A 15109-nucleotide genomic window follows, 5' to 3' on the forward strand; every position below is an offset into this window, starting at 1 on the left:
CACCGCATTTGAGAGTGCAAAGCTACAAGAATATCTCCAAGAAACTCATGTAAAAATTATTGAATATTAGCATAACAGAGTGTTTTTCTTCCCCAAAACTTGTTCCCGGAAGTGGCCAAGCCCATTTTTCACTAAAACTTTCAAAACAATCCAGTCTGAGGCAGAGACAAGGTACAGAAAATATAAGTTCCAGCAGTTAAAGGCTGACAAAGTAATAAACAACTGAAAGTAGTGCCTTATGATGGAAAGTGTTAGGGAACTTTAACTCTAGATGTCATTGCCAGCTTTGCTTATAATAAATGTGTCAGTAGCAATATGAAAAGATGTGTACAATAAGTTAAAGGAATGCAGTATTAACCTATTTTATGTGGCACGTCTGCCCACAAATTGCTTGCATCTCAATATGTTTTGGGAGAAAAGGATTTTTTTTTTTTTCCCCTGCTGAATGTATTAATTTTCAAACGACGTGAACTGGGAAATTAGAGCTTTTAATGTAACAGTGACACCTTGTGGTCAGTAGGGATGGCGTTAACTCTGAAAAGCACTTTTGTGATGTGTTAACCTTTAGCAAGAGCAGAGAAAAAAAGAAGCAGGAAGGAAATGCGGGTAACTTTCAGGGATTTCCACAGAGAGATGTTATCCCATTTTATTGCCTTATATGTAGAAATTTATGCTTCTAGTTTCTTAAATACCAAAGTAATACTTATTTGCACACATTTATTTTATTGAAATACAGGAGAATGGCAAGCTTTGATTTTAGACAACTTGACTATGTAAATTAGGGAAGGGTCTTTGTGGGCACTGAACATTACACAGCGTTGCTGGCATGGTTTTTCATGTTTCTGTGGTTACCTCTGTGTCTCTCTACAGGAGAGGGTGTTTCTGTCAGTGGCACACCATGTAGTAGTGGGTAGCAGACTGATGCCAGAGAGACACATTAATATGACAGAACCACACCATTCCAAGAGTGCCAGCTAGGCACTGACTGGGCTGCAGGATTAAATAGCTTGTGCTGCCTTTTATGTGGGCAACCTTTGACCTGACATATGTGGGTTCTCCTCTTACTTCTTCCTGCCAGCCTTCTCCCTTCCTTGAACAAATGCTGAACTAATGCAGCTATTCTTTGCCATACCTCCATGCACCTATATCTAAGACATTGGGCAGTGAACTGCACAACACTGTGGCCCCTAGACTTTGTGGCACAAATCTTTTCCTGTTTAATGCATACCTGGTATCCTTGATATTATGGTTTCAAAATCTCATTGTTTAGAAGAAGCCTAATTTATGAAAGACCTGATTAATAGCTTCTGATTTATGCCACATACATTCCTGGAGTTAGTGATGCTGACCTTGCCATTTTTAAGAAAGGAACAAAGTTAAACTTCTGCCAGACAAACCAGGTTTAAAGATCAGTAAGAAAAGAGACTGACTGTCCCAACAAAAAGTTATGGGGAGCTAGTAAAGCAAACTGAGAAACATGAAGCATTTATTATTCACTGGCAATAATGGTTTCCTGTTAAAATTGGCTGTTTGACAAAGGTGATGAATTTAATTCCTTGCTTTCTCATTGGGGTATTAGGAAGTTAGCATAGGACAGGAGCAAAAAGTCCTATGCCTTCTCTAGAGAGAAAGCTAAAGCTAGCCAAATCTAAAGTTTGGAAGGTGTTCAGGGACCACTGTCAGGAATTTAGTGATTATCAAAAAGTGTCAAAAAATATTGAAGTATTGTAGTTTTCCTGGAAGCCAAGTCATTGTTCACCCTCACACATGTCCATATGTAAGCAGCTTGGTGTATGCTTATCTAGGACATATCCTATGAAAGAGCTGCAGTACAACTTCTCAGAAATGTCAGCACAATTTAGTGCCTGTCAGGAAGCGACAGTGAGACTGTTGCCTTTTTAAACATCATATTGACAGTGAATTTTTTGCAAGCTTGGATTGCTAAAACTCATTGTCTCCTGTAAAAGTCTGACAAATATTTGACATGTGATGAAGGAAAAGACCTTGTTTTACTTATTTTGTCAATTCTTACATTTTCTTTTAGACCTGCTTGTGCTTTTAATGGCTGCAAAAGCAGAACAGCTTCATAGCTGCTCAAGTTTGCAGAGAAGTTATTTATTAGGTGCTACTTCAGACTCTGTGTTTGGACAGGCTGGGCTGTAATATCAACCTCCAAATTAGTTAGTAGCGCCGTTGAAGGATGCTTTCCAACATCTGTTTTTAGCACTGTTAAATTGGAGCTTAGAGTATGGATTATTTTAGGACTTTTTTGAATGGGGCCGCACTGAAGATGAACTGCAATGATTCTGCACTTGAGTCAGCAAACACATTATAATTGACTGCACAACATGCATGAGCAGACAGATGCAGCTGACCTTGCTGCTGAAATAGTAGTACCTTGCAGTAGAGATCATATCAAAAGCATCATGAAGAGAACTTTAAAAGACATTTTCTTAAAGGAGAGACACCTTCTCACTGCATATTAAGACCACGGATTTGAAGAACTGTCAGATTTGGAGGTCAGTCAGGGCTGCTGTATTATATATGCCATTTTAAGACCTTTTCTACCACTGGCTTAATGTTCAAATAGCAAATACATCCTGATAGAGATACAATTTTAGAGGCTTAGTCTTTATACACTGTTTCTGGGAAGTAAAGGATTAAGTGTCCTGTGCTAGGGTTCAAGCCAACCACCCAAGGATGCTACCTAAGTGAAGGTGTGATTAGACCTCCTCCATTTTATATTTAGCCATAATAGTCAATGATTTTAAAGACAGAACAATTATCACTGTCAATCAGGTGGAGGTTACTGCTCCCACTGCTTAGCCAGCAGAAGGCGTCAGGGTTTTATATGCTCTTGCATCTATGATAAGATAAATTGTCTGAGTTACTCCAGCGTCTGGTGTGGGTACTTTGAATAACTCAGACAAGGCTGCCTGAGAATACAAGGGTGTGGTTAGACAAAGATAGGTGTTTCACATTACCTTCAAGTTGCTGTGATATCCTTTATCTGTCCAAATCGTCACCAGCACTTTCACCAAACAATTATAAGCAACCTGTACCTCACTGTTGCAAGATTTGCCCTGCAAATTCAGAATTACTGTGGTATCACTAGTGTTTGTACAAGGACATCAAGAATTAATATGTATATGTATTCAATGCCTTTAGAAAACATGCCTTTTAATGCTGGAAGGATACTGTTCTTGTTTTTGCTTGCAGTGAGTGCCCTGTGAAGGACTGGAGGAGGCTACTGACAAACCTTTTTGGCTGTTTTTTACCAAATACAATTTAGTTGATATTTCCACCCATTTTTGCAAAAGGATAAGCATTTAATGTGATAATTTGCTGGGATTAGAAAGTGACTGTTTATATGCTACTGAAGCTGTTTCTGAGTCTGCTGATACTCCTTGGGAATTTAACAGCCATTATGTACCTCACCACATTATTTGCCTATAGCTTTTATCCCCATGCAAATGTTACTGAAAATAAGTACATGAAGAAGAATGCTCTAGCAGTTATGACATAACCTTACAGATTGGGAAAAACTCCATGAAAGACACTGTCTTTTACCTTTTCATCTCTGAAACAATAATTTCTGATGCAAATCTTAAAATCAGACTGAGAGAGCAGGCTTAGTAGTGGGATCATGCTTGTATCATTACCTGTGCATCCACATGTCAGACACCCTTTTCTGCAGACCTTCACCATACTCTGAATCTTTCCAATAGGAAGCTTTAAGTCTGTCTCTGCATGGACACTTGCAAGCTGAAAGCTGCCACTGTGGAGCTTGGAGCAATGACTTCTAGAGTAAATGCATGAATCCTAGCAGCTAGTACAAAAAGAGACAGAATTTCCAGCTGTCACAAATGCATATCCTCTGTGTACTGGACACAGATGTGCTGTATAACACATTTTCTGACTGATGGGTTACACAAACAAAGAGTGTGACAAGCGACCGAAATGCAAAACGTGCACTTTGGTGATTGACTCTGTAAGTCACAGATTAGTGTACTTTAAGGTACAGTAGCTCTTTTTAGAGACTCTCATTGTGTGAGCAGTATTAAATAGTGTTGTCTTGCCTGTCACAGTTATGCACCTCGACTCCTTTGAGGTATTTATTACAGGCTTTGAGCAGCTACCTAGCTCAAGATAATATTCTCTGTTCAAGAATAGGACCTGGGACAACACTTCATTCTTTATTATTGCTCTTCAGAAATGTTGGACTTTGAAAGAGACTGTAAAGCCAATGATAAAACTATGGAAAGCACCATTAAAACTAGAAGCAAGTACAAAAAAATACTAGAACTAAAAAACCAACTAATAGGTATATTTGGAAAGGGGACTTAGCAACTGCAACATGCAGGACATATCATCGCCTAGCTTGCCAGCTAGTTGTGTGCATGTCTGTGAAGGAGAAGCTCAGGCTTCCAGACCAGCCTGCAGGGACAGGTAGGTTCCTCAGAAGGGAAATCAGCAATCTGTGCAGTCAGGCCTCTAAGCCAAACTTACTGACTTGCATATGAGTAAGAGGCATGGTTTAATCTCTGAATCTCTCTGTACCCAAAGTCAGAGTTTTGAAAATTTATCTATGCATAGGAACTCCTGTCCTGAATTTCAGTCTGCCTGACCTGTCCTTCTACAGTTTGGGGGTATGTCTGTCTAAATTATTCCTGCGGGGAAGGGAACCCTCTAGTGTGCTTAAGGCAGAGAGGAGCTTGTGTCTTTGAAGACCTAATAATTGTTCAGCCTGATTCCCTTGTCTGCTTCTGATTATCTGTAGAGCCTAAATGCCTCCAGAGGCAAGGGGAAGACTGAAGAGCTTTCTCTGACAAGGGAGACCCAGTGTCCTGGCTCACATACCTAACATGTTGTAACAAAAAAAGATTACTTTCCAGTTTCAGCTTTATTTTAAAACTAAATCATAGAGAGAAGAGGATGCAAGAGCTCACTAAACAAATCAGTGGAAGTCACTGGCTCGTTTCTTTTTCCCCCTCCCTTATAAGTCTCCTAAGGAAGGCTTTATTCTATAGGAAATGTAATATTATGTCCTGGGTGGAGTTGGTAACTGGTTTACTATTTTTTATCATGAATATGCTGAGGGGATCAGAAGAGAGAAGACATTTGAATGCAGCAGGAAGAAAACAAAAAGCAAAAAATTATGAATTTACAATAGCTGATTGTTTTTTCAAGCCTTAATTTAAGGCTAGTTTAAATGAGAAAACTTAACACTGTGCACCAACTATTGCCTTAAAAATATTCCGAGTAAAGCTCAGAACTAATGTGTATCTATGGAGAACTTCCATTGATTGTTTTTTTGCATGAAAGCCTTTGCAATACTAGATGCAGGTTATTTATAAACATCATATTGAAAGATAAAGAGAGAAAAGACTTAAACCTCAGTTTGTCTCTGAAACAGCAATCATCTTATCTGCCAAAGTCACATGTAATGGACTGTTAGTTCTTTGTTCCATATCCTGTGTTTGAAAAGTCTTACCTTATAAAGATGTCAGGGCTAAAGCCATTATAAGGAATTTCCTTCAAGGAACACATCCATTTGTGGAGAAATGCATATTTTATGCATGGTAACTAATACATATGGCCTGCCATTTATGAAAAATTATAAATAATACTCTGTGCTGATGCTTGATGCTTCATTTTTGTGTTGTTATTTTCCAGATGGGAGTTGCTGTAGTGGATTCATCTGTTGCAGGACTTGGTGGTTGTCCCTATGCAAAAGGTGCTACTGGAAATGTAGCCACAGAGGATGTGATATACATGCTGAATGGTCTGGGGATCAACACAGTAAGATATTTTTTATCTTTCTACTTAAGACTTTAAGGAAAACAAAAATATTTTTCCAGGAAATGTACGATACATACCTGACAATAACCTATGCTGTACAATAAAATATTGAGGGCCCATAGTAGTTTTTGCAAACTCAGTGCTTTAATATGGCTTGACATGTAACAGGAATGATGTTGTTTTCATTAGCAGTTTAGAGTAGAAATGGTTTGTGCATTTAACATAGTTTTAATAATCCCCTTCTTCTTACCTGGAGCTATGAGGAACTTAGTAGCAGCTGCTTTGTGTCACTGCTCTGCCTCAGTAACCACAAAAAATTCAGTACTGTAGACATTGCTCAAGAAGGCTGGTCATCTCTGCAGTGGAAAGACTGAGCAGACTTCAGTTTCTGTCACAGTTCTGGATTTGGCTCATAGTGCTTACTAATTTGTTGTCAATTTTTCTGACTTAAAAGTTGAAAAAAATTGTGATGTTTGGAGCCCAGGCACAGGACACGGATATTTCTCAAGTATCCACTTAATATATTTCAAAATTGTAAAGAACCTGTTACTGGCTAGGAGGCTTCACAGTCATTTTTATTACTAGCTCTGTTCTTGGAGGAGAGAGCAGAGCAGCTTATCTGCACTGAGCTGCACTTTAATGAACCTTACCAGTGAGAATCCACACTTCAAGAGCACACATTTAGTACCCCTGGCTTGGTTGGCATGTTAATTATTCTGTATTCCTACTGCCTTCTTCAATAAATGTGCTCTTTGGTCCTTCTGTCGGTCACCATTGTTCTGAATATGTGGCATAAGAAGTTTGTGCTAACTCAGGCATTGCAGTAACTTTATGTTTAATTTAGACATAGACTTGGAGAGTCAAATTCAAAGAAGAACATATAAAAAACTGCCAAAACTACAAAGTGTGTGGTTTGCATTTAAACTACTGCAGAAAGAAATATAAATGTCTGATGTCTGAAATAGTAAGATTTGAATTATTGAGGAGCTCATTGGAACTTATCACTTGCTTGTAGGCTGCAGTTCTGTGTGGTGTACATGCTGATGGAGTTCCTTTACATGAAAGGATTACATTTCTGAACTGCACATTTTCTGGGTACTGTTAAAGCATATTCAGTGCCTTACAGAGTTCCCTGTAAGCACTTATCTGCTCTTATTTGCTTTTTAGGGAGTTCAGGGTAGATGTCAGACACATGTTTAGGAAAGGTTCTATCACAAGTGTCCACTGTATGAGTGGACTCTGTTTTGAACTGTTTGTACACACTTTTCTTCATGAAGGAGATGTTTATTCTTTTGTAACAACACTATTCTTTGAAATAAGGAGGAGAAAGCATGCATTTTACTTTACATTGCTGTGCACCTTAGACTTAGGCTTTCAGTGTAGTCTTTCCTTGGGCAAAATACTCATTGACCTTTCCAACTGACTCATAGCAAAAGGAAGCAATTAAGCAAAAATAGTCTGATTACATGAAATATACTCTGTCCCAGGCTTCTTGATAAAATTGATTAATCTGTTAACAATCTGGTGGCCAAGAAAGAATCCAGCTTGTCCTAAAGGCTGACACCAAATCCCATTGAGACAATCTCACCATCAAATGCTTAGTTCTTCTTTTGTTTGGTTTGGTGGTGGTTTTATTTAGGTTTTGTTTAATTTTAGATTTTAGATTATGCAATAGCAAAACACAAGGCTTTGCTTTTTGAATCCTTTCTGGCTCATTAAATGAAGAGTGTTTTACTGCATGAGAGACCTGGAGCCTCAAAGTTATTACCATAATATACGAGCTTTTGTCTTTATAATGTCTTTATTTATGTCTTTGGTTGTTTTTGGTACTGTTGCCAATTCTGTGAAATCATTATTGCAGAAAACTATTAATATGTTTCTTTTTTGTGTAATGGCACAAAATGAAATTGTAATTGCTAATGTTGTCCATTTGCAAGGAGCACTTTCTCATGTTCATTTCAACTATCCACTAAAGTTTTCCGTTTGTTGACTGAACTCACCTTAAGTGTCAGGCAATATTGGACATTATTTAATCATACATTATTTTAGCTCAGGTGGTCAGAGTTGGTTATGGTGCTCATAACACCAAAGTAGCAGATTCCACCCCCATATGGGCCATTCACTTAAGGATTGGACTCTGTGATATCTGTGAATTATTGAGTTCAGATTGACTAGATACATCAAAATAATAATTGATGCTTTTTCTATACTGTTCTTCAGAACACATAAACAAGAAGTGACCTGTGAAATGAATCTTTGGCAGACTAAATGTGAAATAATTTTTAAGTCAATGGGAATGACAAGATTTTGCCTTCTTGCAGAAGCTTTTCTGATTTAAGGCACTTATCCAAGTTTATAAATAATATTGGAGGCACTTTTGAGTTATTTTGGGGGGGAAATTCATTCCTTGGTGTGAAGGAGTAATTCTGGATATATGGAATGATTACCAACTATACTTAGTAAGTATATTCTGGGTATCTGAAGACACATTATTTTGTGGACAACCTTACAAACACCTATTCCCATCCCATTCCCATCTGTGAGTCACACTCCTGAATGCTGGGTTGTGTGCCCTCATGGTAATCCTCTTTGGTTCACAACACTTTGATTGAGGAAGACAGTATAAAAAGCACAGATACATGTATTCCATTTAATGAATGTGAACTGTGAAAGTATGTTTCTTATCAACACATATCACATTATGCAGTATCACAGTGATGAAAACATGAATATTTTGTAGTTTGGGGAGTTTATTTTGACATCTTCCATAATCTAACTACCAGCTACGTCTGTGGGGGTATGTTGCTCATTTCTTCCTTTTTAAAAACACAGATGGATTAAAATTTTTTAGATTATGTTATGTGCAATAGCACTTTACAAACTAAACCTAAGTAATGGCCCATAAAGGATAAACAGAATAAGCTGAAATTACCCTTGTTATAACTGTATTAAAATGAGATAGTTATAAAAGGATGTCTTTGAATTATGTAGTTTAGATGGTGCTAAATATTAGAGCTGATTGGAAGCTCCAAAACATTTTTTTTTCAAATTAAAAATGTTTTTGATTACATTTCTGCTCAGTGATTTCTATTCTCATTAACATTTTTAGCCAATTCCAAGAATGAAAAAAGCAAAGTTTACCACAGAACATGGAAATAAGTGCTAGATCCAGTTTAAGAATTAAGTATTTAAATCAGGTTTTGGTCTGAACATTAGTACATCAATCTGGGAGTGTGATGGAAGTGTATTTCTGGTGCAATACAACTTGTACTATTTAATGGAGAGTGACACCCTTCTCCCAGCTTTGTATGACTGCTCACTGTATTGGTACTTCAAAGTCCCCTGTTGCATCCTTTCTACAGGAACTTTACTGGCTTCTACATTGCAATCTTTGGAGCAAGTACTTACATCACTTATATGATCTAACTTTAAAACTTCTACTATACATGAGCAATAAAGGAGACATAATGAAGTGGGTTTGCCTCTTTAATCAGTGATCTGATTTAATTTTAGCAATCAAGCAGCACTGATACGTACCTTAGTTACAAAATAGTTGCTCAAGGGACATGTTTTTTTGGCATGGGCAGATCAAGCAGTTGTGAACTTTTGCTCAGCTGTGCTATCACTGTAAATTGTAATTTTGTATTGAAATGGACTCCTTCCAGAAAGAGATTATAGTTATTCAAGACAATACAGGAGCCTGTTTCTCCTGCATTCAGTTGCCAATGCAAGTGTGTTTCCTCCATTTTCCTGAGCTGCAAGGAGGGTACTTGCAAGCATGAAGTTTTATAGTGTTGGATGATAAATAAGTATAGCATATATTTAGACACTATATTTTTCTTCTAGCTTCTAATTGTAATTCCAGTCCTTTATTCCAGATTCTTTTGGGGTTGAAAGATATTACTCCAGTATTTTGTCCACTGCTGATGGACACTACTCTTGATGTAGTAGAACCTTTCAAACAACTGGAAGCTGTAACTATCTGTAAATCACTGTAGCTTTACTGATCCCCATTACTGACCTATAACATGAATCAGGCCCTTTGTTTGCAAAAATTAGACCCTGGAGCAAAAAACTTGGAGTCTAAGCATTTTCAACATGTGCATTTATTATTCTTCACATTTTTCATCTCTTTTTTAGGGAGTAAATCTTCATGCTGTGATGGAAGCTGGAAACTTCATCTGCACAGCTTTGAACAAGAAAACAAACTCAAAGGTTGCACAAGCTTCCTTCAGTACTGGAACTATCAATTAGATGGATTTTTCTTTTTGCAGCTTGATTACATTTCCCATTTACCTTGAACAAGGGCATTTGCATCAGGAAAAGAAGCAAGAAAACCATTGCATCAAAGAAGCAAAATCGAACCCATACATAATTTTTTTTATGGGAAGAGTTATTGTACTGTACTGTCTTGTCAACAATTGTTTGATATGTCAGTAAGAAATAAATGACTGAAGTACAGAATCCCGTATGTGGTACTTCTACAGATGAGAAAAATGTATAAACACCAGGACATTTTACCATGTTTTAAATTGAATTTTTAGTTCTTTTCAGGAAAACTGGGTAGAAGCAGTGAGTACATAGTTAAATTTTAATCAAGATGATTTCAGAACAGTACAAGTATTTTCAGTAGTTTATGAGATCTCACACAATATGTGGCCATTCTATTATGTATTTTATTTATCTGAATTCTTGCTTTTCATTTGTCAAGTCACTGTTATGAACATGGAGCCAAATCTGAATTCACTGTAAGAATTTTTTAGCAATAGAACTTTTTAAAAATTTTGTTTAACATCTGTTAAATTATGGATAACTTTATCTTGTTCCAAGACATTGTGGTGAATGGCACTCTGCCAGATCCTTCAAATCCTCCTGCAAATTTCCTTATTTGTTACATATGTTAAATTTGTTGTAGTTTCCTTTTTTGGTCAACTTATTAAAACCTAATTATATGAAACAAATAAAAATCAGCAAGTTTTTCAACATCATTCAGGTTCAGAGTAGTGTAGAAGGGGCTACATTTTCATCCAAGGTTTCATCAATTAGATTTTTCATTCTCTAGGCTATGAATTGATATTCTCATTCATAAGTCACGAGCTTTTTAGGGTAATAGTATTCTGCTGGACTAGCTTACACAAAGGAAACCACTTACAATTTTTTTCTGTGCTCTGCTGATAATGACATTGTTCTTTTAAATGCCTTACTTCAACAAGATGCCAATGAACTGCACTGTCATTTTTAGATCAATAATGGGGAAATGGACAAATTCAAAGAGCCTTATCCTATTTATAAATGTTCAAGTGTGCCATGAAAATACTGTCATTTTTTTCAGCCTGAAACATCAGTCCTGTTGCTCGTTGGTTGTGCAGGGTCTGTCTGTACTTCTCTGTGTACTTAACCTTGATCTATGTTTTTTCTGAGCATGGCCTGTTGACATGAAAATCTAAAACCCTGGACTATGGTCTTCTTCCATATTCTCAATTTTCCTCAAAAATATGAAATCTTGTCAAAAGGTAAGATGAAAGAAAGATAACACATAAAAAAAGAAAAGGCTGAGTCTTTTTTTGTCTGGAACTTGTCTGCCAAGTTACATCTGAGTCTCAGTTTGCCTTTGAAATTCCAAAGTGAATTTTTCTGAGATCTTTTAGTCAGTTGTGTAGTTTAGAATTGGCATAGCTTAAGAAAGCCAAATTTTGTATGCCAGGCAACACAAAGCCATAAATTTGACATAATACCTCTATCCTCCTTATGCCATAATGATAGTCAAAATTAATATAAGCTACTTTGTTTCACTCTTCTCATGGTAAAAGTCAAAGGATAAACAAAGAAATGTGTTCAGGTGAGGCAAGAAATATCTTGCCTATCATTCCAAAATACTGAATATTTTCCTGCAGAGTCTAGTAAGAAGACTTTCAAGTACTTCTGAAGGTGTGAACCCCCTGATTTGCTTGACCTGGCCTGGATGCATGGTTGGGTCACCAGAAAAAAGCTCTTCCTCTTTTACCCATGTTTCAGCTGGGGCTTGGCTATTTAGCAGCCACTATGGCTCATATATCAAAACATGAACTTAAATAAAACCAGGTCTTGAACCATTCACAGACTTAAAAATTCTGTAATGAATTAGATCCAATGAAGTAGTGAGGAAACTGAAGCAGTACTTAGACTGTACTCAGTCTAATAATTAGTAGTTTAGCATAAACATGGTGCCAGAATTGACATTTTAAAAACTCCTTAATTTATGTGCCATTTACCCCTGAAGGTGACTAACCTTACTGTAATACTCTCCTATTTAATAATAAATTTTCCTTTTTAGTTTTCTCTGTAGGTACAGAATTGGCTCATTTTGAGCTGAAGTATGAAGTTTTCATGTAGGGCCTGATGAATTTTCTTCCATCCAAGACCCTCTGAGCAAGCATGTTTAATTGACATAAACAATATTGAGCTTCTCAAAGACTGAAAGTGAAGTCAGCCCTTGAAAAAAAAGCAGTTGTGATGCAAACCTGAATGTGAGAGTAAACAACTAAACTGAGATTGAGCTTGCTGCTCAGCCTGGGGAGATTCAAATGCGCACCCATGACAGGACCCAAGGGAATGGCCTGAAGTGGTACTGGGGAGGTTTAGGTTGGATATTAGAAAAATGTTCTTCACCCAGAGGGTTGGGCACTGAGCAGGCTCCCAGGGAAGTGGTCACAGCACCAAGCCTGACAGAGTTCAAGAAGCATTTGGACAATGCTCTCGGGCACATGGTGTCACTCTTGGGGATGGTGCTGTGTGGGGCCAGGAGCTGGAATCAGTGATCCTTGTGGGTCCCCTCCAACTCAGCATACCTGAACTGAAAAAGAACACACTTTCTAGTAAACCTGGATGAATATGTGCCACTGAGTAGAATGGAATTAAAAATTCCGAAGACCAGAAAGATCCCAAGAAAAGAATGTTGTAAATGTCTCTGCAACAGATTGAAGGGTTCTGTTCCTTGAAGGTGGTGGTGAGGGCTTCAATTATCGGCCAGGTTAGGAACTGAACATAGGCTCCATTTTTATGCCTCTGTGCACAGTGCATCATAGGCTTCTCAGCATCTGGGCTGTCTGGTTTGCAATTCTAAGGCTCTTAACTCTCCCTATGCAGTGAAACAGAGTACCTATTAAATCATGTGGATGAACAACCTAAAATGTCTCCGTTCTTTACTGGGTCTATTTTAGAAACTACTTGGAAGCTTGTGGAGAGCCTTAAATGCAGGTCTGTTATTCTGTAATGATGTGAGCATTGGAAAAGATGAGCAGTCACATCTGGAGCCCGTACTTTACCCACATGCTCAGCTTCAACCACTTTGTGAGTTATAGTAATCCAGGGTGGAGGTCACAGACAAATAGATTGTTTGTCAGGATTGTTACAAGAGAGAAAGAAACATGGAGCCAGAATAAAAAGCAACCTCCAACCCAGTGTTTATGTGCCAAAATTGCCACCTGGGATGGATTTAGGTCTGTGGGTCCAGGTGAGCAATCCCTATAAAATCCTTGTTTACTTGCAGTGTGACTGAGAATCCTGAGACATCTTATGTTCTGCCTACTGACATTTTTTAGGTGTGTTAAATGCTGCTGCTCTGCTTTCCTGGGCTGGCATAATTTTTGACTGTGCAGAACATTTTGACACCTAATGTCTGGCTTCAAAAATAAGCATGTCTTGCTCTTAAGATCAAAGGCTAATCCAGTAGCTATTCCATGAACATGCATCAGTCACACAGGCAGCATTGAATTCAGCATATAATAAAACAGCTGAGACTATACCCCTTCAAAAACATGTTAAGACATGGGATGATGCTCTCCAGTGCTTCTGACTTCCTAAATCTTCATGCTTATATTCAGAGTAACCCATCACTAGTGGTGTCTGCTCTTATAGTCCCTATCAGTGCCCCCAGCTAAGTACACTGCTGTCACTTCATTCTGAAGTAGCCCCCTGGATGTGGAGGACTTGCATCCAGGTGTTTGGCATCCATGAGCAGGTGTTCTTAACGCTATGTCATTATAAAAATTGCAAGTCAAGATATTACATTGTTAAAGGCATCGCTGGTGTTCCTTGCTGCAGGAGAAGTTGATCCAGTTTCATTAGTATGGGCATAATCATTCTTCAGTGCCTTCCAGAACACAGCAATGTCATAGATCCCATACAGTTCTAATGTCTTTCAGCAGCAGCTTGCTTTGTAGTTTAAACTTTTATGTATTAGGACAACTTGGCTCTGGACCAGCACTTTAATGCTTCATTTTCATGTGTAACCAGAGCTTATGAAATAAGAACTAAATATTCTAGTATTGTGAATAAGTCCAGAGAGGCTTTGGCTAATTTTCCTCTTTTAATAGTGTCATTTGAGTTCATAAAACTTTTATTATTGTATTAAGAAGTCACAAAATGAAGACTGCAAGTCTGCGAGGTAAAATTCGTATGTTTGGGATCAGTGCTCTTGAAATGAAATAATACTTATACAAAGAGTTAGTTTGAATGTATAAGATCGGCCTATTTTTTCATGGAGTTGTTTTGAAGGGGTAGAAATAGTTACTGTGATATTAGAAAATCAGTATTCTCTGCCACTGAATTTTTCTATGATTCCTGACACTGCCTTAAGTTCTCTTCAATGATTGTGAAGTATCTAGAAAAGTGGCAAAACAGATAGTCTGGAGAAGTAAATGAATTCCAGTTCTTGACTTGCTGATCAATGCTTTTCTTTTGTTATATTTTCGAAGATTATTTTTCTCTACAGTCCTGCTGTAATGCAGTGTTGATCTTCATTGCTGCAAAAACACAGCAGGCAGAAGGACTACAGCCAAAGTCAACTTAGTCCTTTGAAACCAATGTCAAAGAGACGATATGTTTGTTAAGGAATTGTCATGTATCTGCCTGGTTAAATGCATTTGTGATTTTGCAATACGTGGTGTTAAAGCTGAAATAAAATCTGTCTCGGTGTTTATTGAAACTGATATGGTCATGTATTATGCCAGATTCAGCAGCTCTGACTAACCAGCTCATGCATACAGCATTAGCAAATATAAGCTGTCACTGACGTGTATGCCTGTGTTGACTTTGTTACCTTGTAATCCATTTTGAGTGCTTTTTCTTAGGATTACCTTTTAATATGGTGTTCCTGTGTGCTTTTACAGCAGACAAATCTCTTTTAAGTTACTGGGGAAACATTTCTTTCGTCCATTAACTAAACATTAAAAGCTACAGGACAGAAATGGAGGTAGGAGTTGAAAAAATTCAATGAGGCATTATCTAACTTCTGATGTTCCAATGCAGGGTAGAAATCCGTGCCATC

The 15109-nt window shown here is 37.6% G+C and overlaps 1 protein-coding gene across 1 annotated transcript in view; it reads left to right on the forward strand.

Annotated features, from left to right (window-relative positions):
- HMGCLL1 (3-hydroxymethyl-3-methylglutaryl-CoA lyase like 1) overlaps positions 1-11516 on the forward strand; it is a 77499-nt gene extending 65983 nt beyond the window's left edge. Inside the window, exons 8-9 of the mRNA XM_008637666.2 lie at positions 5677-5802; positions 9943-11516. Of these exons, the coding sequence (XP_008635888.1) occupies positions 5677-5802; positions 9943-10056 (240 nt within the window). The 3' untranslated portion in view covers positions 10057-11516. The remainder of the gene's footprint in view (positions 1-5676; positions 5803-9942) is intronic.
- Positions 11517-15109: the final 3593 nt, after the last annotated feature.

Source organism: Corvus brachyrhynchos, unplaced genomic scaffold, assembly GCF_000691975.1.
Source record: "Corvus brachyrhynchos isolate BGI_N302 unplaced genomic scaffold, ASM69197v1 scaffold136, whole genome shotgun sequence".
Taxonomy (NCBI): domain Eukaryota; kingdom Metazoa; phylum Chordata; class Aves; order Passeriformes; family Corvidae; genus Corvus; species Corvus brachyrhynchos.